The sequence below is a fragment of the Gracilinanus agilis genome, chromosome 5 (assembly GCF_016433145.1).
Source record: "Gracilinanus agilis isolate LMUSP501 chromosome 5, AgileGrace, whole genome shotgun sequence".
Classification (NCBI taxonomy): Eukaryota; Metazoa; Chordata; class Mammalia; order Didelphimorphia; family Didelphidae; genus Gracilinanus; species Gracilinanus agilis.
Window position 1 is genome coordinate 67993762 of NC_058134.1, and position 27961 is coordinate 68021722.

The window sequence follows — 27961 nt, forward strand, 5'->3', positions numbered from 1 at the left end:
TGCCCAGGGTCACACAGCTGGGAAGTGGCTGAGGCCAGGTTTGAACCTAGGACCTCCTGTCTCTAGGCCTGACTCTCACTCCACTGAGCTACCCAGCTGCCCCCCGCCTTTTTTTTAACACCAGCAACATCCTTTTTAAATGATGGATGAAATGACAAACTCTGGGGCTAGTAACTCCCAGAAATGCCTACTGAACTTAAAAGAGAGAACTTTCCCACCAGGAAGATGGAAAACAAATATAGATATCCTCTGCTTTCAGTAAGAATATTACCAAAATCCGTATCTCCAATCCTTTAACTTTTGGCCCGTAAAGGACCTTAAAGTCCACCCTCCTCACTTTATAACAGAGGGCACTGAGGACTGGGAAAAACCAGAGGGCAAGAAAGTGGCAGAACCACAACTAAAATCCTTGTCTCCTATCTTCTAATGTACTTTCAAACTATAATACTTATAAACAGATCATTTAGGGAGTAATTATTAATAAAACACCAAAATAGATCATTTAGGGAGTAATTATTAATAAAACACCAAAATAGAATGTTTACAAGTTTTTAAGTAAATTCTTGCATTAAGAAAAGTAATTTGGATTTACAAAAATGTAATTTATATACAACTTTCCAAGAACACCTCCACTTTGTAAAAACAAGGAGCATCTGCAATTTAAGTTTAAACCTTTATTTTAAAGCTGATCATCTACTCTTCAAAAACAAGGGAAACCTAATGGCTAATTGTTACTGCTTAACATTTATTATATCTTAACATAAAAAACTCATTTATTAAGCTTAATGTTTATTAAATCTCAACAGACAAAATTTATTCCTTTTATCATTAATTAGCCTAACCTTTTGAATAACTTTTCAAAGCCATTTATGGATAATTAAATGACATCTAATTTCTGATGAATAATCATAAAGCTGACAAATGCTATAAATTCCAGTTCTTCACTGAAATAATTTTGAAGGAACAATAAAAGAGAGTACTCAGACGGTTAATTCCTCTATTTACTTTGTCACTTTTGATTTAAGCAAGAGAAGATTTTCCTTGACCAATAACACACAATGAACAGAAAATATGCAGGATGATCTAGGAAAAACTAGTCCTCCAAGTCACTATTAGATATGTATAAATATGTATACAATAATATGTATATATTATTAAATATGTATACATAGATCCAGATAAGTCTGTATCTACATATACATAGATATACACACATACACATATATATGTATGTATAATAATGTACTGGTGACTCCCAAATCACCTCTACATTGAAATAATAATTAAACTCTGGGTCTATGGAAAAAAATCTGAAAAAGATTCATGTTTTTAGGGAAGCAACAGTTTAACAAAGCAATATATAAGATTATTAACATTCATTTTATGTATAAATGTTGCATTCAACTCACTGTTAAACCAACTGATGCTAACTACTCTACATGGAAATGTTCCAAATTAAAATGTCATAATTTTTTTACACAAAAGTTTCTATGAATTAAAAAAAAAACGCACACACACAAAACTTATACAAATATCCTCTGGGTACTGGCCATGCTGGTTAGTATGGGAAGGTGTATTTATGTGAAAAGGAAAATTTTAAAATCAGTCTCTGTTTTCAAAATATTAATCGTAACCACCAGATTAAAAAATGTTTTTAAGAAACTGAAAAACTGAAGAGGGGGAAGAAAATATGCACATCAAAACACTTAAAAAAAAAACTTTAGAAGCTACTATTTTGACATCAACAGTAATCTGGACAGTTGACAACACAAAATGAAATAATCTGAAATTTGAGGCCTTGTTTGGGACAAAAAGTTTTAAAGGAATTAACTCTTTTTAAAACTAACTTGTATTTGAATCAGTAGCAGTATTATTACCCTAAACAAATGGAAATGGAATATGGAACAAGTCATTTAAAAACTCTGCTCATGGTCTTAGGAGAGAATATTAGGAATATAAAGAATGGTATCTAAAGACTTTGAAACATCATGAAAATAATATGTATATGGTTTGTATAAACTGTTACATTTAACTGTATGGAAAATTGACAACTTTTTTCATTTTGTAGTGAAGGCTAGAATTTTTTTCTTTTTTGTAATATATCAAAAATATTCCTAAATATTTCAGAAGTTGTTTAAAAGTTTATTCAATAATCAACACCTGGCTATCTCTTTTTTGACAAGCTCACCAGAGGGTTTGCAAGAAAGTTTGAGATGATACTCTAAACATTTTGAGATGATACTCTAAGCATTTTGATGCCTATCATATCACAGATTAAAATGTTGATAGAGAAGTTTGAAACCCACAGGCTAAAAATGTTTTTCAGCTTATCTATGGATATCAGACATCTGCATTATTCATGTTCTCTACTCCCTAAAGATTTAGCCTGAGTACAATTAGAACTCTTTCATTTTGATATTTTAAGTACAAAAATTAGGTTTTTTTCCCCCTTTCTAGTTACCTTCTATCTTTAAACGTTATACATGTTTAAGACATACACTGCTAGCCAACAGTCCAAGCAAACTTAGTACCTAACAGCTTTAGAGTTAAGTATTATTCCATGAAGTTGATTTGGATTTGTGTGGGAGTGAGCTTTGGACTTCTATTTATCAAAAAATACATTCTTTAAAAAGGACTCTCATTTCAGATTTTCTCTTTTTTGGTTAAATACAAAAATCAAATCCAATATCCTATTATCAATTTGACTGATCTGAAGTTTTCCTAAAACTCGGCCAGCATCACTAGTTTTTACACTACAATGGTTAGTGCTGAGATGTGCCAAGATTAGAGTGAACAGAATGAAGTAAAAATTACATCTTTCTGCTTCTGAGATTATTTTCTTAAGTGAAACAAAAGGGCAAGTAATCATCAGCAATATTATCAAAGAACAGCTACCAACCAATTTGAAGCGTTTTCCTTTCATTTGAAACCCTTTAAAACAGTGATAGCCAGCAATTTCTTTAACATTTTATTTTAAGAAAATAACAATACCTCAATTTTGGCAATGTCCAATTTTCACAAATAGTCCTAATAACTATTTAGCCAATAAATACAATTTTAAATTCTTTTATTCCAAGAATATTTTTTCCAGTTTCTGGATTTTTAATTTTATATTGACAATAAATGTTAAATGAAGAATGGCTTCAGTTAAATTTGGAAGTGTAGAATTCATTGTAGAAAGTGATTAGTATTCAGTCTTATTCATGCTTCAATAGGCACTAACTTCCTAAAGGAAACAAAGAAACACTAGCATGAAACTCTGTAGTTTTGATTGTTGTCTATCACTGGCAAGAATCCCAGCTCCCAATCATTTACTTCAAAAGTGCTCCACTGATGCTACATGCCTGCAAAGCACAGAGGCTTACTTGAATTTTGAGAATAAAGAGGACCGCCATTAACATGAGGTTGAGCAGAAAATTGAGCAGTCACAGAAGGAGTTCGTCTGTATCCACCCGAAGATGCTGAAGAAGTAGTAGAGTTGTGTCGAGAAATCTGCCTGGTCATTGTGCCATACTGGGAACCAGGAGCTGAACTCGGGGCCACTGAAAAGCATCAGCCAAAGGGAACCAACAAAAAAGACTTAAGCAATATAGATCAAGTCACATGATAGAATATAGAAAAAGATCTTGAGCCAGGATCACTCATTCACTGTGAGGCTTGAGGCATGCAGAAAAGGGAAAAGTAAAGATGATTGGTACCAACTGTGGATAGAATGTCCTTCTCTTTTTATTCCTTTGTAATGGAATAAAATAAAACAAAATCAAAAACAAAAAGAGCAACCTGTTTTAAAAAAAATGTTAATTTCCATATCTGAGAATATTTTTTTCTTTTGTAATAAACAAGCCTATGCAATGTGAAAGGAAAAGGTCTGAAATCAAAATCTTCAACACATAATCATGAGTATTTAAGCTAGATGAATACAGGTTTAATTATAAAATCAGAAGCCTGAGTCAATTTTGCTCATGAGCCAGCCATATTTGCTATTCCATTTAACACAGCTCATCTGCAGTTAAGTAGCAAAATATTTGAGACTTTTATAGAAATACTTCCATTCCACATTATGTATCTGCAAAATTTATGAACATGTCTACTCTGACAAAATAGAGATATTCAAAGTAAGCTATGTAATTTTTTAGGTTTCTTAACAAATTTGTAGATACACTACCTTTAGGAGGATGGGGAGAGAAAATGCTTTACATAAAGCATTTTTTAACCTATTTACTTTACATGCTTAACATCTACATCTAACAAATGGTATTTATAAGTCACTTTGTTTAACAAGTGTAGAATATAAGGTTAATATGGATCAAAGCCTCTAAAGTTTGTTGAATTTATCAAAATTAACTTTTGGATAAACTTGTACTTTCAAAACACAAAAATGTGAACCTTGACCAGTTCAGTCAAGTGACAGAGTCCCCTCACTTTAATTTTACTTTTTTCTCTGATGTGTCCCAGAGTACAAGATAGACAATTATCAAGAACATTGACAGTTTGGGGCTTCCTCAAGCAACAGAAATCATCTCTTTAAACAATTCAATTAAATAAACTTTTATTTTATACTTATTATATGCAATGGTCTACATAGAAAGTTTTACAAATTAATTTTAAAATCATGGAATTCTATCCAATTCTAAATTGTTGAATGCGTTTCTCCCTACTTTCTTTTTTAAAGCCTTATGTTCTATCCTAGAAATGATACTAAGTATTGGTTCCAAGACACGAGAGTGGCAAGGGCTAGGCAACTAGAGCTGAGTGACTTGCCCCGAGTCACAAAGGTAGGAAGTGTCTGAAGCCAGATTTGATTGAATCTAGGTCCTCCAGACAGCAGACCTGATGCTCTATTCACTGTGCTACCTAGCTGCCCTTCTTCCCTACTTTCTTATAATGAGTATTTCCAACATAAACGAGTTTCTTAACGAGTTGGGGTCCCAAGCATCTGAGTTGCCCAATTTCATGGGCTTGATCAATGCTCATTTATGGCTTTCCAGAGTCTCTAGGTGCTATTGCCTAGGAATTAATATATTCAGAATAGGGGAATTACTAGTTCTAGAGAGAAATAATCTATTATTCAAACCCCTGGAGCATTTTCCCCCCCAAAAAAACAGTGTTATAACAGATTTTTTAAACAGAGGCCACAGGCAGCCTTTGTGTACCCTAGGCAAGGATGGAAAATGGATTCCTCTGTATGTTAGTATTCCTAGAAATTTCTTAGCATATCTACCTTGACTTACCAAAAGCTATCTATATAAGACTAAGAGCAAATCTTCTGTTACTGACATTAGTACATTTATAAGAAGTAATATTTTTTAAATGTTCTTTATTGAGCCTATGCTGGCTGCCAACCAAACTTATCTTACTAGTGATGATTTTTGCATTTAGGGTTTTTTTTGGGGGGAGGAGGGGGGGAGGCAGGGAATGTTAATAATAAATAAATACATGAGACTACATGTACACCAGTTATTCAGAACTTTACAAAACATTTTTGTTTTTATTACATGACACAACATACTAATCATTTACAGATACCTCTCTTAAAAGTACTGTTTGTCATGTACTTATTTTATAAAGAGCCAATCAAAATTCATTTGTAATTAAAGTTCTAAATATGCTAGTGTGTTGCTTAACAAGCTGAAAGTCAATTCCTTTATAACATCATCACCTTCTATTAAGAGGGTTCTTAAGCTTATTTAAGCTAAAATAAAGATACGTATACATACATACACACATATACATGTATACATAGTGAAACATATATACATATAGGTGTGTGTTTCTTCATTTTCACAATGCAGATGAAAGTATAAAGTATGACTAAAATATATGTGCAACGTAAAAAAGCTATTCCTAAAGATTTTGCTTTCATGAGTTTTCCTCCAAGTTCATTTGTTTTCTGTAAAACTTCAGAGGCCTTTCACCAACCAGAAGATATTAGTTTAGATTAGATTTGTTAGAGTTTCATACTTGTATCAACAATATACAGTCCTTAAAAATCAAACCAGGTAGGTCTATTAGGAATAGTTTACTATGAATTATGCGAAGTAACTGTAATTGCTCCCAGGTTGACAATTCTCACCTATCATATTGCCCATCAGAAGAGGTGGAGGAAGTGGTGGTGCAGGTGGAGCTCCAGAGGGAGGAGGGACAGAAATTTGTGCTAATAAAATAGTTCATAATGCCAATCAGAGTGCAAGCAAGTGAACTAAACAGTCAGACAACAAGAAAGCAATCAGAATCTGCTAATATGAATATGAAAAGAGAAAGTTACAAATAAGCAGATCTTCTACCCTCAAATGAGAAAAAAAATTTTTTTGCTAATTAAAAAAGGAAGAAATTTAAGTGAATGCCCTTCTTGTTATGAAATATACCTACTTTTACAAGATGTTTGATAGGATTTTTCCTTTATTATAGAAGTTGTTCATCCTTTTCTAGTTCATCCAATAATTTATATTTTTAAAACATCCTATATATTTACATATAATGTACTTGTTTTTAGCTAACTTAAAATGCACTGCAACAACAATTTCTTATTTATTCCCCATCCTTTCAATAAAGTAATAGGACTATACAGTCCATCTCATTTCATCTTCACTATACTACACAAGCATAATTATTATTTCCATTTTACAGATGAGCCAAATAAGTTGCAGAAACATTTTTATACTATAAAACAGACATGGGATAGTCAGAACTACATCTTTCTCATATCTTCTTGCAACTTACAAGACAGCCCCTTTCCTACACTGCTCAGGAAAGAATGTCTAATAAATCACATCTAAGAAAGCTAAGAACTTCACAAGAAATTTCACACAGTTATTCTTAATTGCTCAAGAATGCAGATAATGATAATAATATTTACACAGTACTTCTAAGTTAAGGGTTTTCCTCATAATATCCCTGTGATGATTATTATCATCCCTATTTATTTTAGCTAACAGATGTAAACCAATGTAAGATAGAAAACCAATTAATCTAAAACCTCTTTCAGACATTGTTATTTTTGTTCAAGCAGCAAACTAAGGAATTCAGCTAATAAGGAAAGTCATCACATTAAAAAAAAGTTGCTGAGATGGTTTTGGTAATGTTGGTAAGTTATTATAGTTTTCTAATTATATAACAACAAATTTAAATATCACAGAGCAATTTTTTAGAAAGCTTCATAAGTAATGCACCTGGTCCAATAGTTGGTGGTGAAGGTGTAGGCACGGCAATGGGAATGCCAATACTGCTGCTTCCACTATTCTCTCTACTTCCACTTCCTCCACTGCTACCACTGTAAAGAAAAGTCACTATTACTCCTAAAGTTCACTCAAAATAATTAAAGAGCAATATTAACATGTTATTAAATGCTAAATTAGTGATGAAATTCTGAAGTTGCCTTTGGTTTGCAACCTTAATTACATTCATCTCAATACACACCAAAAAGCAGAGGTGACAATGACAAATGTCTAGGAAATCATATCACAGCAGTACAAAGGATAATCAAGTTATCTCCTCCTAATATTAAGGTAGCACAAAATCTTAAACCACAGTCTGCTAAATTTGAACTCGCTCAATGACCAAACAGAGTGATTACCACAACTGAACTTCCTTCCACATTTTGTCATGATAATATGTTCTAGGAAGGATCTCTAATACCAACTTATGTATACTATGTTAGGCAATAATAATACAGGCTTCAAGAAGGTAAGCTAAATGTCTGTCACTGGAACTAGCATGATGAACTGCTTAATTAGAAGCAAATTTCAAAGATATTTTAAAAAGGAATATCCAATTACTTTTTTTTTAATTCCATATTTTACACTACAGTTCAAACTCTCTTTAAGGATCTAGGTTTGAATTCTAACTCTAATTATTAACAATGTGCCCCTGGAAAAATCACCTAAATTTTGTGTGCCAAAAATCTTCTCACCTGTAGAAAAAAAGGAATTAGATTATATAATCTGAATTTCTTTTAGCTTGTGAACCTTGACCAACATATACTGTTAATCACCTCTCTGCAAAGAATTCAGATGCATTTTTAAATTCACTTTAAAAAGAAACAAGTTAATAGTACAAATGATAGGGCAACTGTTTACAATAAGAAACTGTGATAATGAATCCCAGAGACAACAATCTCTGTGCAATTATCTATCTTCAGGATATGAAACTGGGAATATTTGGCATGAGGGATACAACTAAAATGAATCCCTCATGGACTTGACTAAAAGTCTAAAGACTGTAAATAGTAAATGTCAGGCTTTCAATTCTGATGAAAAAGGAACAAAGAGAATCTTCAGTCTGATTTAATCCCCTGCTTTAACAACCCTGAAGTTTTCTGATATTTTGGCATTCCCTGGCACCTAAAAATATCTAACATAGATTTTTCTACCTTAATCCAAACATTAAAAAATTACATAAAACTTTCTAAAAATGATAATATCAGAGTTGAAAAATACTGTTGATAGATCTGGAAAAGTTAAAAAGTAGACATATAAAATTTAGACACATGGTTCAAATATGCAATCCATCTCCATTGATGAATATCCTCTGCAAGAATACTTCATATTTACTCAAGAGTATTTAACATATTCTTTATCAATTATATTCAATCTACACTTTCAGAAACAATTATACCTGTGTGTTCTTGGTCTCTGATTTAAAGATGCTGTCCTTCCTGGACTATGCTGACTTCCAAGCCTTGCGGGACTTGTCATATAATCATTGGGAACTGTTGGGGGTTTAACAGGCTCCAGGGTTTTATAAGGAGTATTCCGCCTAAAGAAGCAAAAAACAATGTTTTAAGATATGAATGAGAAAATACATTAAATAAAGAGATTTTAACAACAAATCAGAATGTGATTTTATTGATCCATAGTAACATAGTGAAAAGTTACTGAAGTTATTAATAAAACAGGTTTTAACTCTGAGCAAATGTCTGAGGTGGGATATGAACTCAGGTCTTCTGACTCCAGGCACAGAACTCAATCTATTACACCACTAAGCTACTGTTAGATGATAAGGTGGTTCCATGGTGTACATCCCAAGTACATTAAGATTCAAGTACAGGATTCTAATATATTTACTTAATGTAAGGCTCACACACTACACTAACCTCCATTCACTCAGTATTCTAAATTCCTTTTAGAAATAATAATAAGTAGTTGAATTCTTACCCCAGTGTTCCCCGGCCTGACATAGGAGGGCTTGGTGGTTTCTGTGTAGGTGGATTTGTTCTCGACAGTGTGCCAGTTCTTGCAGGCTGGTTATTTCCATGCTAAAATATTGAAGGAAAGGCTTTTATTTTCATATCAAACTGTTCTCTTGGTATTTTGACACTCAAGTATTATTTTTTAATTTAAGGATGTGAAATGAGGCTTCCCAGACAACTTTGAAAAGCACATTTTAGTAATACTAAGTGTATTGGAAACCCAAGGAAAAAATTATAACACTAAGAAAAACTTTAGGCTTTTGTGTCCACTATTATGTTTAATTCCATTTATATCTTTAAAGTTCATTACAGGTTTAACAGTAAGTTTTGTACAGGTTAACAGTCAAAGACCTTAAAAAAAAAATCACTTACTGTCTTTCATACCAGTACTTTTCATTCAAGTACTAGGTCTCTGAAAACTTAGAAATATAAGATGGCCTTATATTTTCAGTTTTACTCATATAATTTGTTATTCATTCCTTGGATAAAAATAAGAAATGATACATGCAGTGTCGGGGAAGCCTCCTAAAATGTAAGTGAGCAAGGCATCCATCTATCAAATATGAGCAAAGCATTAAATGTTAGAGGAATGGAGGTATCTATATAAAGACAATGTCAATATATCCTTGATATATTAACACATCCAGGCTAAATGTTGCTGTTTTGAATTTAAATTGAGCATGTTTATTCTATATAACCTATGAAAAAGCAAAGAGATGTACAAGAGCAATTCAATTTTAGTGGCTTTGAAGCCTTTATCAACAGAGGGGACACTGAGTCAAATGAGAAATAACTGCTCTTACCTTGGCTTTTAGCCACTTTACGTTGGCAAAAAAAAGGGGGGGAAAAAGGTAAAAATTAATTCCAGATAGATCACATCTAATAGGAAAGGTTCAAAGTTACAATTATTTTTTACTATGTAATTACATTCCAAATACTCTATAACTAAGAAGTACCCATAATAAAAATGAAATTACAGTGGGTACTTGCTAAATTATTTTTTAAAGACAATATGGACCTATCTCTAAATGATGCCAAAACTACCACTTGAATAACTCAATTCGCTCAAACACAATTCAGTAACTTACTTTTAAAAATTGGTAACAAAACAAACTAATTAGGTGAGCAGTTCAATCCAATAGTCTCATGGAGACAAAACCTTAGCCTAGACAGCAGTTTGTCTTCTAGACCTCATCCCACTGGTTACAGATCAAAATACTCATGACATAAATGGTTTTATCATAACTTACAGCTAAAGACCAACTACGTCAACACATCATAGTGACCATGTTTAGATGCTTAGTTAATACTGGAAGCCCAATTTTATAAGTACTTATGACTCCAAATTAAATGCCATTTGCAGAATGATACTGTTTCCATATATGAGAAGTAACTGGGCAAAGTCTAAATAAATACTCATACATATGATGCTGGATCCAAATACCTGAATTAAAGATTTAAAAGTAAGATTTAAAAGATTCCTTCTTCTCTAGGTTTTAAATCTGTTCTAGTCAAATTAGTAAAGAATTAGCTGCTTGGGTTCTTGTTCTCTTCATTACAACACCATCTTTAGTTAATGTTTATGATTAACAGGCACTGAGTTACTTGCAATATGGGAAACCCTGATGAATTACACTTAATGATATGTTTTTAAAGTCTTTAGATTTTAGAATTTAAAATTTTAACTTGTTATATAATTTTATTTTTTTAGAAGCTGGTAATTCTCTCTAATGTTAGTCAAAGTAAATAGAGAATGGCCATACTCTGACCATAAAAACAAGAATTATTTGGATACACTGCAAAAACAGGGATGTCACACCTTGTACGTATTCCTTTTCTATCAAACTGCAATGGATTTTTGATACAAGATGTATTTTTTGTTGGCTATAGTGTTAATTTTTATCTAAAAAGATATTGAATATTACTGAATAGCTGTTGTATCTTCTCTGGAAAAGTAGACATTTTTAATTTAAATTAAGATACTTGGGAATAAAAAGTACAAATGCAACATTATAATAATTGTAGGGGTCTAAACCTATTATTTTATTCATGGAGAGGAACTCACAATTTGGAAATACCCCATATAATGCAGTTTGATCATTTATATGTAATTTATAATCTCAAAGAGTTATTATTCTGGGCACTGAGAGAAGAGACTTGCCCATATATACAATAGATCCCTCTACTTTTTTTCCTCTTACACTTTCTTCTTAACTCTGCAGTCTGGCTTCTGAAATTGTTCTTCAACGATGCCAATGATGTCTTAATGGCCAAATCCAAAAGCCTTTCGCCAATCTTCCTCCTCCTTGACCTCTTGCCAGCCCTTAAAACTGTTGATCATCCTCTTCTCCTTGGCATTTTCTTCACTCTGGGTTTTTGGAACTCTACTCTTTCTTGGTTCGCCCCCAAACCTCTCCACTATACTTTACTTGGTGACCACATCTGCTCCCATAGATTTAATTATTATCTCTATTCCTCTATTTTTTATTCTAAAATCTATTTATCCAGCCCTAACTTCTCTTTTGATCTCCAGTCCCAAATCTCCAACTGTCTACTAGACACCTCAAATTGGATGTCCTATAGAACAGGTTTTGGCCTAAAAAACTCCCAACCACTAACTAAACTACATTAAAATATAATTGGTAAATGTTTAACAAAATAAATAACACAACATATGTTCATCCAAGGTTTTAATACGTCAATATGCAACTACAAAGATCTATTTCCATTTGAGATTGACCCAGTATGTCCAAAACTGAGCTCTTTACCTTTATCCCCAAATTTTCCCATCCAAATGTCCTTATTATAGTCAAAGGCACCACCATTCTCCCAGTCCCCCAGACTCAGAGCCTAGAAATCATTCATCCTTAACTCCTCACTATCTCTCATCCTTCATATCCAATCTGTTGCCAAAAACTGTGAATTTCACCTTTTCAGCATCTATTGAATACATTTCCTTCTTTCCCTTTGATACCACCACCACCACCATCCAGTATAGATCCTCATCTTGTCACACATGGACTACTATTATAACCTGCTGGTGGGTCTTTCCACTCCATCCTCTATTCAGCCTCCAAAGTTATTAACCTATAGTGTAAGTCTGACCATATCACCAACTACTCAATAAATCTTCATGGCTCTAGGAATCACCTCCAGGTGATCACCTTTATGATGAAAATTCTGTTCAGTGTTTAAAACCCTTCATAAACCAGTTCCCTCCAACCATTTTTCCAGTCTTCTAACATTTTATTCTTCCTCTACTCCCCTCTCACTCCACCATGTCTTCTTTAGTCCATTGACCTAAGTCTTCTTGCTGTTCTTTTAACAAAGAATTCCAAGTACTGATTCCATCTGCTTTAACTAGCTATCTTGAATATCCGGAATAATCTCCCTCTTTATTTCCATATTCCTGCTTCCTTCAAATCCCAGTCAAAAATTCCACCTTCTACAGGAGGCCTTTCCAAATCTGGCTTAATCATAGTGCCTTCCCATTGTAATTGTCACCTGTCTCTCTAGTCTATCTCTATATAGAGTTGTGTCATACTAACATCCCATTAGACTGGGAGTTCCTCCAGGATGGCAAGGGCTATCTACTCCCTATATGCATAATGCCATATGCAGAGAGCATTTAACAAAAGCATAATAAATGAATAAAGAAGAAAATCCTTCTGAGGGCAACAAGAATCCTTGTAGCTAAAGGCTACAATGAGGTTGGTCAAAGGGAAAGACAGAGGCCAGAGGCTGGAGGAAGAAATGGTTTCACTGTCCATTCTCAGATCCAAATTTTCACAGGAATACCCCTAACTCTAGAGAGGTGAATGTTTTTTTCCTCCCTGACAGCCTTTGCAAAGTTCTTTAACCTGAATTTGTGAGTGCTACAGATTATGATGCTAGTACAAATTATGCCATGTGGAAATTATCTATCAGTCATTTATATTCTACTAGAGGAGAAAGAAAGGAATCAGAGACAAACTTGTTTTCACTGAGATACAGCAAATATTATTTCTATGCTAATGAAGTGGCTGTATTATGGAACCTATAGTTGGTATTTAAGTCTCTTATTAATCTTAAATATAGTTATAAGTATCTCAAATTATCATTGTCAAGAGAACACTGAATAAAAATGGCTAAATGCCATAACTCAAGACATTGAGCCCTGTCTGGATCTAGATAAAAATACTGCCAAAAAAGTCATGGGCTTTCTTGGTTTTTTTAATAGGTTTATAATATCTAAGCACTGGAAATAATAAACACATACTGAAAAGGAAAAAAGTAAATTCAAGGATCAGATTAAATTCCTTTCTCAGAGTTCATTCCCATTAGTATGTCATTATTTTTAAGGTGATAAAAAAAAGGATCTTCCATTCTCCAGACAACAGAAATAAAAATTATTTACATAAATAACCCTATGTGAACTTTTAGCAACCACCTATTTTATTAAATTATTAATTTCTTACACTAGGTTAATTTATAAAATTTATGTACTTCATACAATATAGCAGTGGAGGTAAAATACAATTTACCTTAGAAAATTAAATGCATGTTGTGATCCCCTAAAATACTTGTTCCTTCAGTCTCAAACAATCTGATATTTAAATACTTTGCTTAAATTCTATTTGTATGATTATTTATGTCCTTATCTCTTTGTTAAAGTAAGGACTATCTTATTTTTTGCATATGCATCACCTAGCCCAGTACCTGGAACAGAGTATGCTTAATAAATATTTGCTGAATGATGGATATTTTGGGTCAGAGCCTGTGATTTCAATGGTGTGAGGAGCTCTCAAGAGATTTTTGACCAAGGTAAATCTGCAAATGTTATACAACAACTGTGAAGTGTCTTGCTTTGCATCATACAACCTGACCAAATTTACTCCTTGTTAAATTCCAACTAGATATTTCTAATAAAAATATAAAGTATTTTAATTAAAAAGTTCTGATTCATTTAATTTTCCAAGAAAGCCTGGCACTCATAAGCACTCATAAGAATAATGATATGATTTAATAGGAGGGTATAAGCAAAAATTTTTAATTAGTCCCTATATTTTACTTTAAGTTAAGAATGCGTAAATTTTTTAGGACTAATTTTCAGACAACAAAGACCCTACAAGATCCACTAGCTTACAAATTATCTTCATTCTGAATTTATTTCAATGAGTATTTTCCATGGGAAAATATTTCTTAAGAGTGCTTTATATTCCCTTAGGAGGAAAGGCCTGGGAATAAGAATGTCAGGAGGGAAAATGCTTATTCAGAATTGTTGTTAGCTCCCAAAAATTTGAAAAGCAATACTTTATGCATTTGCTCAACCGATCAATGAACACTTATTAGTATGCACTTAATAGTCAAGTTCCTCAAGGAGTTTATCTATGAGGAAAGACAACTTTCTCTGTACATTCACATATACATGCATACATGTCATACATGTTCATACACACATAGGAATATACAGATGAAAGGGACTGGGGAGGGCACTAGCAGCTGAGGAGAATCAGAAAAGAATTCTTATAGAGTCTGAGTACTTAGTACAAGATATAGTGAGGCTAGAATGACTAAGTTGGGGTCAGGTTGTCAAGGGCTTTAAATTCCAACAAAGACATTTGTTGATCATATATACTTTTTCTGCCCAGGGAAAGAAATACGGTTATATACAAAAGAACTATTTAAACAGTGGATATTTTATTGGTAAAAACTGAATATAAAAATAATCTGTCTATTATTAGTTACTCTCTAAATTTAAACATAAACATTATTAAATTAAAAATAATTTTTGAGTTTTTTTTTAGGAGGGCAAGGAGGAGATCTAGAATTGTTTAAGTTCCTGATATCTGTTAATTAGCCCATGTCTTCTAGCCTGTTCTCTACTCTTTATATTCATCAATAGTGAACTCTCAATACTATGGAAAGTTTAAAATGGAAAGTGGACAAAACAAAAGAAGAGAAGGAACCAAAAAAGATATGAGGTGCCATTATATGACAAACTGAAAGAATCAGAAAATGCACAGGCAAGCAAGTATGGCTCTCTTTTGTTCATTCCTCACACTTCTCCACCTCCCACACAATATCTGCCCTCTCTTCCTCCACCAGCCTTCCCCTCACTTCTCTGGCAACCTAAATTAACCCAGCTTCAATGCAGTTCCCAGCTTAGGTAGAAATGTATTTACCTATCTATCTCCCCACCTTCCATTTCACTTTGGTTGACCTTCCCCCTTACTTAGGGATTGTTTTCTATACCAATTGTATATCATATCCCCCTACTTAAACAGCAGTTTTCTTGAGGATGAACTACAGCATCCGAAAGGGCACTGACTCTAGATTCAGAGAACCTGGTTTCAAGACTCATCTCTGATTCTGGGGAAAACTCTTAACCTGGGCCTCAATTTCTTCAACTGTATAATGAAGAGGTAAGATCATCCTTGAGTTTATTTTGAGCTCTTGCTCAATAATCATACAACTACATCATGCTCAAACTTTGTATCTCTCCCTTACAACTAACATGGTGCTATGAAAAGTTTCCAAAATGTTTTTTAATTGAACTGACTTTACTAGTCAAAAACCAAGTTCTTAATTTAATACACAGTACAGTTCTAAAGTATCTTGAATCTGAATTTGAACAAGGAAAAAAAAAAGAGGCTAAGAAGATCAATTCCAGTTTTAATACATAAAGTGGAATTTTACCTAAATCAAAGGCTGAAATAATGACGTAAATAGAACCGAGGATTTATTCATCTGAAGGAAGTCCTGACCATACTACTATTAAATACAAAGATAAGAAACAATTATTAATAGTTGAGAATTATAAGCTAACTCCTCTATGCATTCATGGCAGCATTATATAGATATATTAGCAATGATACTGAAGCAGAGAAGGAAAGGCAGTTCAGCTGTTCATGGCTGAATTGGCCCAGAAAATATAAGGTATGGCAAATAAAATTACTGAAAGAGCATTTCAGTGAAGGATTCCCAACTTTCTGTGAGGAGGAGTGACTTTTCACTCTTCTAATACATTGAGATGACTAGTATAATGATGGTGGTGGTGGTGAACGATGCTGGTAGTACTTAAGTTAGGCAGAATGCGGGACTCACTGCCAGTTTGGGGAATATCAATGAAAATCTTGACAAACTACATTTCAAAATATGATAGAAAATCTATCAGAGAAGACTTCAAATTCTACCAAAGGCTCCCACCCTGTTCTAGGAGAAAATATATAACCCCTGAAATCTAATCCTGTCTGACCTAATCACCTGGAACTGAAGGCAAAAAAAAATACCCCTGAAGGCAAAGGCTCTAAAATTAGAGGACTACTCTATCCTGAGCAAAGACTGGCTAAAGTTCTTCAAAATATCATAAATAAATAATTCCTCAGAAATTTAATTCTTGGGAGCACCTAATTTTGTTTTTGTTCCACCCCCCCCCCCAAATAAATGTGCATGGATGGCAAGGGGATTCATTACAATAATCCCACCCTTAAATTTGTTTTAGCTAAAAAGAAAGCAAGGTATGGTAGACAAATAATTTACATCATGTATCTAACACCATGTTTCCTTAGCAATGTGAAAAATGAGATATTAGAGTGAAAAACACACAGTGATATTTAAAACTTACCCCATTCTGTCATAAAAATGAGCTCTATTTTTTATTCTTAAAGATTTGATCATTAAATTCACAAATATTAGAATAACTGAAACTTAACCCAATATAAAGTAACATAGCTATTCAATTAAATTAGTGAATTATTCTCAAAAGTATTCTATATACTTCATACTATCCAAGAACTTTTATTGCTAATAACTCTCTAGGAAAACCATCATTGTAATCTCTATCATCTTCAGAAGCCCAAACAACATGCAAACTAACATAGGTGGCCTATAAAAATGCTTACCTTGACACCATGGCCCACATCATCCAGTACTGTATAGTCTATAGGTTTTCGAATGTACCTTACAGGACGTTCCATATTTGCAGGTGCTATTATTTTGTGAGTTCTGGATGTATTCTTATTTGTTGTCAAAATACCTATCTCTCTCCGAGCCACTTTTTCTTTATGAATGTCCACAGTCTGTATTTGAAATTGAACAAAGGAAGAAAATATCATTAAAAAAATGCTCATTCAGTCACCCATCTATGCCAAAAGAAATCAGAAAATCCAAGTTCTACTAGGAAACTTTTCCCTAAAATATATTAAAAAGCCTAAAATATCAAGAAATGTTTTCTTTCTTCAAAATGTTAATGGATGTGCCAACAAATATAGTTTTTAGCAGTATGCTAGAACAATTAAGGAGGCAGCTAGGTAACAATGGATAGAGTACTGAGGAGTTAGAAAGACTCAAGTTCAAATTTGACCTCAGACATTTGGTATTTGGATGATCTTCAGCAAGTCACTTCATCTGTTTGCTTTAATCCACTGGAGAAGAAAATGACAAAGCATTTCAGTATCTTTGCCAAGAAAACCCCATGAACAATATGGTTTCATGGAGTCCCAATGAGTCAGACACAACTACACAACAAAAACCAGCCATTTAAAAAATTCTAAATATCACATATGGCACCTACTATTTGACCAAGTTTACATGGCAAAGTACAAATACATTATAATCCATAGGCTGTCTCTAGGGCATTAAATACCCATGACTCCAAATACAAGTTCACACAGACAATTTCCAAAATACAAAAGAATAAAGACATGAGATTAAAAGCATATTCTATTTTGAAAGTTTTAAGTCAAAGAAATAATTTCTGTTAAGTATGTTTCCTTTATAAAAGGCTCTTTAGAATCTAAAACAGCAAAAGAGACAAAGGCAAAAAAAATTTTTTTTCCAGGTGAATCTAATAATCCAAGTGAGAACCTTGCAAAGTTTGTTATTTTCAGCAAGTCATTTAACCTGTATGAGTCTCAGTGTCCTAGTCTGTGAAATGAAGGAAATACAGCTAAATAATCTTTAAATTTCTACTTCTAAAATTCTGTGGATCTAAAAGCAATTTATTTAGTGTAATCCATGTGTGCAGCATGATATAACTAATCATGTCCACACCTTCCCATTAGATTACTGTCATGCCTGATTCAGCAAGTTAAATAAGGAGCCACCAGAGATTTTTAAGAGGGATGCAAGGGAGAGCACTGTCATGGAAATATTGATTGTGGATCTCTAATTGCCATGATTATACTTAGACCCAGAGTAGATCTGAGAAAATGTAGCTTTCTCCCTTCATTGCTGAGATGAGGGACAAATGGGTATAGGATACATCATACGTTGGCAAAAACAGCTCATGTGTCCATTAACATACACTTATTAAGCACTTGTTATATGCCAGGCACTATACTAAATACAAAGGATTCAAAGAAAGGCAAAAACCAGTCCAAGCTCTCAAGGAACTCATAGCCTGACCAGAGAGACACCATGCAAACAATTATGTACAAACAAAATGGAGACAGAATTATCACCAGAGAGAAGGCCCTGGTATGAAAGAAGATCAGAAAAGGCTTCCTATAGGAGGATTTTTAGTTGGAACTTGAAAAAAACTAGAAAAGTCAGGATGTGGACATAAGGAAGAGGAAAATTCTAGGAATTAGGAACAGCCAACTAAATTGCATGGAGTTGATAAATGAGGTTCCTTGTTCAAAGAACAGCAAGGTTTGAGTCAAAGAACTGAAGAAAACATTGTGGGGTGAGAGAGAAGGAAGGAACAATCAAATAGAAAAATGAGCACTGAATACCAAACAGGATTTTATACTTGATCCTGGAGATAATAGGAAAGCTACTGTAATCATCCAGGCATAAGGCAATGGAGGCCTATACAAGTGGTGGCAATTTCAGAAATGTTGGCAATAGACTATAAGCAGTGAGAGGGAGAAGTCAAGAAATGATACTTCAGTTAGGCACATGATTAACTGGAAGAACAGTGACTGGGAAAGGAAAGATTAAAGTGTGAGAAAAGACAAAGAATAGACAAATAAAAGAGAAAGAAAATAGCCAGTTTAGCTGCAAGGAATAATATACAAAGGGAATCAATATTAGAAATGCCTAAAAATGGAAGCTAGGACATAAAAAAGTAAAAAAAAGAGAGTTCCAAAGAAAATGCGCAAAGAGAACTTTGAAAAACTTAAAATTCTAATCAAAGGGAGAACCAATCATGTCTTTAGAAGGCTATGATGAAGCAAGTTACTCTCCTCCTGACAGAGGCAATGGATGCAATGTACAAGAGACATACATTCTGGGGATTGGGTATTAGGTGAATCCATTTTGTTGGACTATGCTAATATTTTTTTTATATAAGTTCCCTCCTTTCTTTGGGAGGAAGGAGCTATGACAAGAGGGAGGGCTAAGTCATAGAGAAGAGAGAGGAGGAAATGGTAGGGAAAGAGAAGAAGGAGAAAGAGAAGGAAGTAACATCATAACACTTTTATAAATGCACATAAGAAAACAAGAAGAAAATTCAGAAAGAAACAAAGATAATAAGTCATTTTGAAAGCTATATGGAATATTTAATAATTGTTGTAGTTGTTGACTCTTCAGTTGTGTCTAATTCTTTGTGAGCCTAATTGGGGTTTTCTTGGCAAATATACTGAAGTATTTTACAGATGAGGAACTGAGGCAGAAGTGATTTGCCCAGGATCACACAGTTAAGAAGTGCCTGAGGCCAGATTTGAACTCAAGATGAGTCTTCCTGACTACAGGCCTGACACTAACCACTTTACCACCTAGCTACAGCCTAAATAATAATACTTTTGTTTGTTTGAAGCAAAGATTGTGACTAGAGAATTGCCATTTCATATGAAATCCTCTGCTGTGTTTATAGAAATGTTCTCTTTTGGTATGTAAGTTCAGAATTAAGAAAATAAAACTAAAAATTGAAAAAAGAAAGTAAGTTAAGCTAGAGGGCCTTAAATGCCAGGAAGAATTTAAAGTATCTTTCTACCTACCTTAAGTCTCTCTCCTCTAATCAAAAATCCCAATAACCACTGAGATATCTCTAATGCACAAGTCTGACCAAATTATCGACTCCAGCAGCTCCATAATGCCTCTTCCATATGGATTCCTAACCTTTTAATTTCCACACACCTCTTTGGCAGACCGGTGAAGCCTATGAACTCTTCAGTGTGTTTTATAAATACATAAGATATATATAACAATATATGAAATACAAATATCAAAATGTTTATTTTGTTAAAGAAATAATTTATGGGCCCCTGCACTAGAACAAATTATAAATGCTGCTTCCCTTTATAATCTATCTTCAGTCCATCTTTCTCTGACAAATAAAAGTTTACTCCTATCACACACCCAGTAAGCCAAATGAGCCTAAACAAATGACATTCCACCTCCTTCTTATATGCCTTTGCATAGATTTCCCTATAGGTTGGAAAGCATTCCCTCTGAGTTCATCTCCACCTCTTAGAATACCTAGATTCCTCCAAAGTTCAGCTAAAAGTTCATATGACACTTTTATTGATTCCCTCCAATTACTAGGATCTCTACATGACCCTGGAAATCACCTCTCATTTATTTTACTCATATTTCACATTTATTTATATAAATACTATTCAACCTTGGTAGAATGTGAAATACTTATGGAGAAGGACTGTCTTTTGCCTTTTTTTTTGGTCTTTGTATCCATAATAAACAGTATATATATATATATATAGCATAAATTGTAAGAGTCTTAAGAACAGAAATTGTTTCATTTGTTGTATTTCTATCTCTAAACTCTAGCACAGTGCCTAGAAGATGACAGGTGCTTGATAAAAATTTATTATTTCCTGGGGTAGAATGATATGACTTGGTAACCAATTAGGCAGAGATGAGAAAAAGAATAGTCAAAGATGATTTCTGAAATCTTGAGTCTGGGTGACTGATGGTACAGATATCAAGTAAAGAAGGTTATAGGAAAGTAGAAAATTCAGTTCTATATTTGTGCAACTTGGTCATTAAGGACTGGAGTGGCTGGCAATGAGGACTAGATTAAGGCATCAGCAAGGTAGAGCTAACAATGGCAATGACTTGTCGGTGTATATTCTCTTGGGTATATTAAGAACAAAGGGCCAATAATGGTGCTTTGAAAGGTACCCATATTTGAGAATAAGAACTTAAAGTGAAAACTGAATTATCCAAAAATAATGAGAATGACAAAAGGATACAAGAGATAGTTTCAAGAAGAGGCTGGCTGTGACTGCCTGCAGCCACAATTTAATATATTCGTGGGTGGATACCTGAGAAGGAGAGTTAGAAACTGAGGGAAAATGGGTAAAGGGGATAGAAAGAGAGAGGGAACACAACAAAAGAAGAAAGACTCAGAGACAAGGCTTCAAGAACATGGGATCCACCATGCGTGCTCCTCTGATGATGGAAGAGAGAAAAACTACACGTGTCCCCAATCTTTTATTGGAGAATCAAAGAATGGGGAATGGGAGGTAGCTAATGAATATGTGACATGGCATATTATTTAACATTGGCTCAACTGACAACCACAAGATCAAAGAGGAGGTGGTTAATCAAACATGTGAACTGGTAGGGAATCTGTCAAGGTAGGAGCTAGGACCCTGTGGCAAGGATGCCCAGGAATTCTCCTGACCTTTGAATTGTAGGTTTGGAGAGCAGTCAGAATTAATAGAGTATCAACTAAATACAATGATCAAGAAATAATATGAGGATGAGTCTGGTACATGAGCACATAGGTTACAATATTAATACACCAATTAATACATCAAGATTAGAATATACCTGGGATGCCACACTGGCCAAAAATCCAGACTACAAAATATGCAGACAGGTAAGGCCTCAAAGCTTGTGATCAGATCAGGAAAATGGAAGTAAAATTTCATACTTTATGTTATTTTCCCCATGAAGTAATTTGTGAAGTTACCAAGAAGTCTGAATTAGAAGTACACTTTACTTTTTTTGCTGACAACATTTTAAAGTAAAATCCTTGGACAATTACAAAAGTTTACCAACACAATAAACAAAAACTTTTCCATCAGTAAGCATTTATTAAACACTTATTATGACCCAGGAATTGTGTCAAGTCCTGGGGATACAAAGAAAGGCAAAAGACAGTCCTTGCCCTCAAGAAACTCACAATCTAGTGGGGAGAGATAACAAGCAAAATACTACATATAAATAAGCTATAAACCCAATAAACTGGAAATAATTAACAGAGAGAAGACCCTTCAATTAAGATGGAGAAATGCTTATTAAGTAAACACTGAATAAGTAAAAGAATCCATATGGGATCATAGTTTATAAGGGAAGGATGAAAGTATAATGAAATTATATTGAAAAAATGGTTTCTAAAGGAGAACACAGAAGTATTATTTATACATTCCTAAAAAGAAAAACAAAAACTATATACAAATTCTCAAATGTATTCTCCAGTCTCTCCCTACCCTAAAGAAAAAAAATATACAAAGGAACATAGAATGTCAAGTTGGAAGGGAATCACAGACCGTCTAGGTCAACCTATAACAAATTAAAAGGTCCTACCACATTCTTGGGTGGAAGAAATTAGTAGTTCCTTTGTAGACATTCCCTCAGGGTTATAGAATATAAAAATACCAAAGCTGTAGTATAGGTATGAGGCTTTTAAACATGTTTGATCCTGCTGGTTTCTCCAGTTTTCCCCCCCAAATAATTAACTCTAAGTGGGAAAAAGTAAGAAATGGTACTTTTACTACATAACATTATAGATCAAGTCAATAACAAATTGGAAAACAGAAAATGAATTTAAATTGGTGCAAATTAAACAGGATCTGAAGTCTAGGGCCTTCTTTAAAACATGTAATAGTCCCATATACTTCTATTTTACAAATATATATTATGAAATTTTTAGATCTTGCAATCATTCCTTTTTATTTATCTTAAATAGATTTTAAGTACAGTCATAATAAAAATTATTATATATCACTTTAATGTTTGAAAAGTTATTATCTCATTTGGTTCTTATAATAACATTGTGAGGTAGCAGAAATTATTATTTGCATTTTACAAATGAAGAAAGTGAAACTAAGACATTAATGATTTCTAGTATCAGAGGGAATTTCCAAATAAAACCATTTGATATACTAAATATAAAGTTCTAAAAGTTTTTACGCCAATCTTTATACCATTGCTTAAAAAATGGAAAAGGAAAAGGGAAAATTTTTAAAAATTAAGATTTTTTTAAATCTGAACTTTTCATATTCAGATTATACTTTTACATGTGTAATGAAATTACGGAAGTTAAACAACATGAAAATCAATATAGATGAAAAAAGTCCCTATTCTTTAAAATCATTCTGAGCTAACTATTCTCACTGTCTCTAATTATACAACCCAATTAAGGACTTTTAAATGTTCATTTTTCTACATTATAACTAGTTCCAGTAAAGCCCAAGGGCTGTTGGCTTCATGTCAGCTACAATCATGAGTAAAGATCACATCACTAAATAAGCCTGTGTACAAATGTGTTACCTTGAACCTTGAAAATTTAATATTACCTTGAAGAAAATGTTTTCAAGTTTTTCAAAATCATTAAAATTTTTGAAAATTCTTTAAGTGATGGCTCACAGAGAGGGAGAAATGGGAAAATGTGGACAATGTATAAAGAATTGATATCAAAAATTAGTTTTAAAAAATTTTTGCATGACAACATAATTACATAAATTCAAAGAGTTGTTAAGAATAACCAATTTGACTTTCTAAAGGTTGTAAAAAGGAATTCTTTATTCATATTTGTCAAAACTCCTTTTTTAACCCTTACAAAGTTCAGAATCGTTCATTTTTATTTCAATCTTCACATTTTAACAAACACTAGTTTTTAAAAGCATAGATTAATAATTCTATTAATGGCATCTTAAATCTTATTTCTATGTCATATTGTCAAGTATCATCAGGAATTAATGCATGAGGTTACAGAATATAGAAAGAACAAGAAGTCATTCACCAAAAACAAAACAAGGAGTTCAGAGAAAAAGAGGGGAGGAAAAACAACATGAAAAGCACTATGCTAGGTGCTGGGAATTCAAGAACAGAACAGAAAACAATCCTTGTCCTTGTCCACATGAAGTTTACTACGGGGTAGAAACATGACTTGGAGAAGGAAGAGGGTACCAACAATAGAGGCAAATGGGCAGGTCTTTGAAGGAAGCTAGGGAATTCTAAGAGGGAAAACTAAAAAGAACACCCCAGGCATTGCAGGCCACCCTCAGGAGAGAAGAGTATTGTGCACAGGAACAGTAAGCAGGTCGGTGTCACTGCATTGCAATGTCTATGGCAGGGAGAACTTTAAAAAACAAAAAGGATTTTACACTGATTTCATCTTGGAGTTGAGGTAACCCCTGAAGTTTCCTTGGACGGACTGGCAGGCGGGGTGGCCCGGTGAAACTTTTAGAGACTGAGTGCCCAAACGGCAACCCTCATGACACGTGAGCCCCTGCCTTACCCCAGAGAGAGGAGGGAGGAAACACTCCCATTGGGCTGCTAGGCAGAGGGGCAGATCATGTGAGAAATGTCCTCAGGCTGCCTGGACAAAGGGAGCAGCCCACTCCAGCCCACTCCAGCCCACTCCAGCACGCATGCCATAGGTTCACCAACACAGCCCTAGATCAACCAAGCTGTACAAGCTTGAATTTTTCATCTGTCTTTGTTGCATAATACTACTTGTGATTTAATGAATTAATAATTTATGGATTTATAAATTATGAAATGGGAGCAGGCATGCCCAGTTTCTTGGGTACTGCAAGGACAGAATTACTAGAGTGAAGCCTCTCAGAATGTTGAGAATGAGTGATGGGTGACAGACAGCAGTTGAGCCTGGGAGACTTAAAAGATGGAGTCTGTCTGGGCCATTCTCCTGTCCCTCTTACTGAGAGGACATGAGGTATCTGTATGAGGGTGTCTACAGAGATTGAGCAAGTGACAGTACCTTGACAGGGGTTTCTTCTTGGAGATAAAGATGTTGGGTCCCCAGGTATAGCAGCCTAAAGAAGTCCCCCTTTTAGTCAGACCGCCTTGTCAGGTCAAGGCAGCATAGAGTCGGGCTGGCTGACTGAGCCAAGCCCCACGCTGCCAGCTCTTCCCACTCCCCCTGTTCCCTCTGTATCCTTTTCTCAAGAAGCTCTTTACCTGACAGCTTTTCAAAGTTTATTGTTGACATCTTAACTGTAGGATGGGGGAAAGGGCAATGGTAATAAGGGGGGTCCCTGAAACTAATCCCAATTAAGGTCCTCTTCCACTGGTCACACCAAATGGCGAGATCAGGAATTCACCTTCCCTTCCCTATATCTTATCCCTAAGTTAATACAGATAAGTATAGAAGTCAGGGGTCTCTGTTTGTAAGGCCTCGGGCTGGGGGGGGGGGGGGGAGCATTGACCCCCTTGAGGTCCTGGTGTGTCCTGGAACTCTTCCTTGATGGTCTCAGGTTAAATCGGGAACAACACAGGTTCAGGGGTATATCCAACTATCTCCAGGAAAATCCCTTTTAGGCTTCTTTGGATCTCGAGGTACTCAAAGTCCTCCCTATGCCTCAGAGATCCTAGCACAAAGACCCCCCAGGGTTCTATATTTTCCACGATCCTCTGCTCCCACAGGTTCAACTGTTGTCTGTCACTCATCACTCATTCTCAACATTCTGAGAAGGCTTCACTCTTGTAATTCTGTCCTTAAAATACTCACCATAATTGGAAGTGGAAAATGGAGCAGAAATCACACTTTGCAGAGAACATGGGGGCAAAAAAGTCCAATAAGGCAGAGACAAGTAACAAAAGAAAAAGAAAAAAAAAAAGTTAGAGGCAGATGGCAGAGTGGAACAGAGAATGGGATGGTAAAGGAAGGCGGGCAGCATGAAGAAGAGCTCCAGGAAAGAGACAGACAAAGATCTTCACTTCACTGGATATGAGTTGGGAGTACTCAGCAGCATGGAATGGAGGGAAGTGGAAGTGGGCTCACAGGCTAAGTCAGAGATATCCTCTTTAAAGGTTTGGGTTTGTTTGTTTTTGTTTTTTTTTTTTTTGGGGGGGGGGGGGGAGAACAGACCAAATCCCATCTGTGCCATCTGGAGATTAGTTCATTAACAAATGCAAATCATCAGAAAAAGCCACAAAGTTATCGACCCCTTTTTGATGTACTGGACATGGAACGGTCTGGATTTTGTCTGTATTAAACATATCATAGAATGGTAAAGCCCTGACAGAAGGGCCTAGATGGCTTTGCTGATTAAGCACATATTGCCACGATGTGAATTTTGGTTAATTTATGATATGATTTGTAAATTATGCTCCTTTGATCTTTGGGATAGTTAGTACATGACTTCCTGGTTCCCCTTTGCATCGTATTTCCTGTTATTGCTCTGTTATACTGGTTTATGAACTTACTATACTGACTAGAAGGCAGGGTTAGGGAGGGACCAAAACAAGACACAATTTTAACATACTTCATGTGATATTTAAATCATTTTAAAACTACAAAGTACTACATAAAAACATCATCATTAGAGTTAGTATAAACAAGATGGAATCTGCATATTCTATATTCTGTTCAAAGTTTAAAACTTCAGGATCCAATATAATGTAGGACACTGAGAGCTGAAAATTCCAAGGTATACAGTATTGGATTCAAGATGGATAGTGATATTTCTTACCACAAAAATTTAGACTAAGGGATAAGAAGTAAGACAGGTGAGGTGATCACTTGCTAGGATTTAAATGGGGGTTTTGAAAAATTAGACCAGTAATCCAACCAGTAGGCCTTTTATTTGCCATAATAAGGGCAAGAGGGGATAGGGTAGGGAAGGATAAGGTAGGCTAGGTTAGAGTAGCCAGGAATTCATCAAATTCACTGGAAAGGCAAGGGTAGAGCCAGAATCTAGTTCATTCAAGGAAGTGACTGAAGGCCTTAGAGTCATTTTTATACCAAGGTTCATACCATGCCTGTCATCATTCCCAGAAATGAATAGAAGAACAAACTTGATCAGGTGCATCTGATTGGTTCCTTTGGAGATGGAAATTTCTAATATGAAATTTCCCTAGCAGATTGTAGACAAAATTAATATTCTATCAAGAAGATATTAAGAAGTAAGAAGTAGAAGCATCAATTTCTAGATTAGTAACAATCTGTCTTCCCTTAAGAGGAGACCTAGTTAAAAGAGGTAGGTTTTTTCCTCTCACAGACTAACACAACAGAGGTTTGGTTTTTCAATTTTACATGTAAGCTGCTAACAAAATAAGAATACATATCCTCTCTAGAAGAGCATGAAATTTCAAGAACTAGAAAATGATCAAGGTTTTCAACCATGAATCTGCCATGAGTAAACTTTAAACTGACACATATCTTAGCTTCCTATTTTCCAAATTAGAAACGAGAGATAAAAATATCAACTTTTAATTGGAGCATATATTATGAATACTTATTACAGACAAGGTTCTCACTGTAGGCTTAATAAAGGGGAGTATTATAAAAGGGTCTGAAGTGCTAGGAATACCAAAACATGCTGAATATAATCCATAGATTATTATAGAATTAAAAATTGACAAGCTGAATTCCTTCAATAATAAAAAATACTCATTAGAAAATTAAAAAGCTATTGAGGTAAGCCAAAGGAATAACAAGGTCATTAATTGGCATTACCACTAAAATGTGCATAATCTTGAGGATTAAATGTGGGGGAAAGTAGCCCAGAAATCAAACTAGTAGGTATGCAATATGTAATGGTCTATTTCAGATCTACATTTGAAGGTGTAAATCATTACTATTTTATCTTCTACCCAAAATTTTTTTCTTCAAGACTACTCAACAGATATCCA

The 27961-nt window shown here is 34.3% G+C and overlaps 1 protein-coding gene across 23 annotated transcripts in view; it reads right to left on the bottom strand.

Annotated features, from left to right (window-relative positions):
- The window catches only part of ABI1 (abl interactor 1), a 96163-nt gene that overhangs the window by 9449 nt on the left and 58753 nt on the right, over positions 1-27961 (bottom strand). For 6 of the 23 annotated variants that reach the window (XM_044678690.1, XM_044678685.1, XM_044678688.1 and 3 more), the window contains 6 exons: positions 17067-17247; positions 15498-15513; positions 9153-9230; positions 8614-8754; positions 7170-7270; positions 3366-3527 (listed from right to left, as the gene is read on the bottom strand). In XM_044678690.1, the coding sequence (XP_044534625.1) occupies positions 3366-3527; positions 7170-7270; positions 8614-8754; positions 9153-9230; positions 15498-15513; positions 17067-17247 (679 nt within the window). Of the gene's footprint in view, positions 1-3365; positions 3543-6073; positions 6155-7169; positions 7271-8613; positions 8755-9152; positions 9254-9990; positions 10006-15497; positions 15514-17066; positions 17248-27961 lie in introns of all 23 variants that reach the window. The other 17 variants (XM_044678693.1, XM_044678689.1, XM_044678683.1 and 14 more) reach the window with 8 other exon arrangements.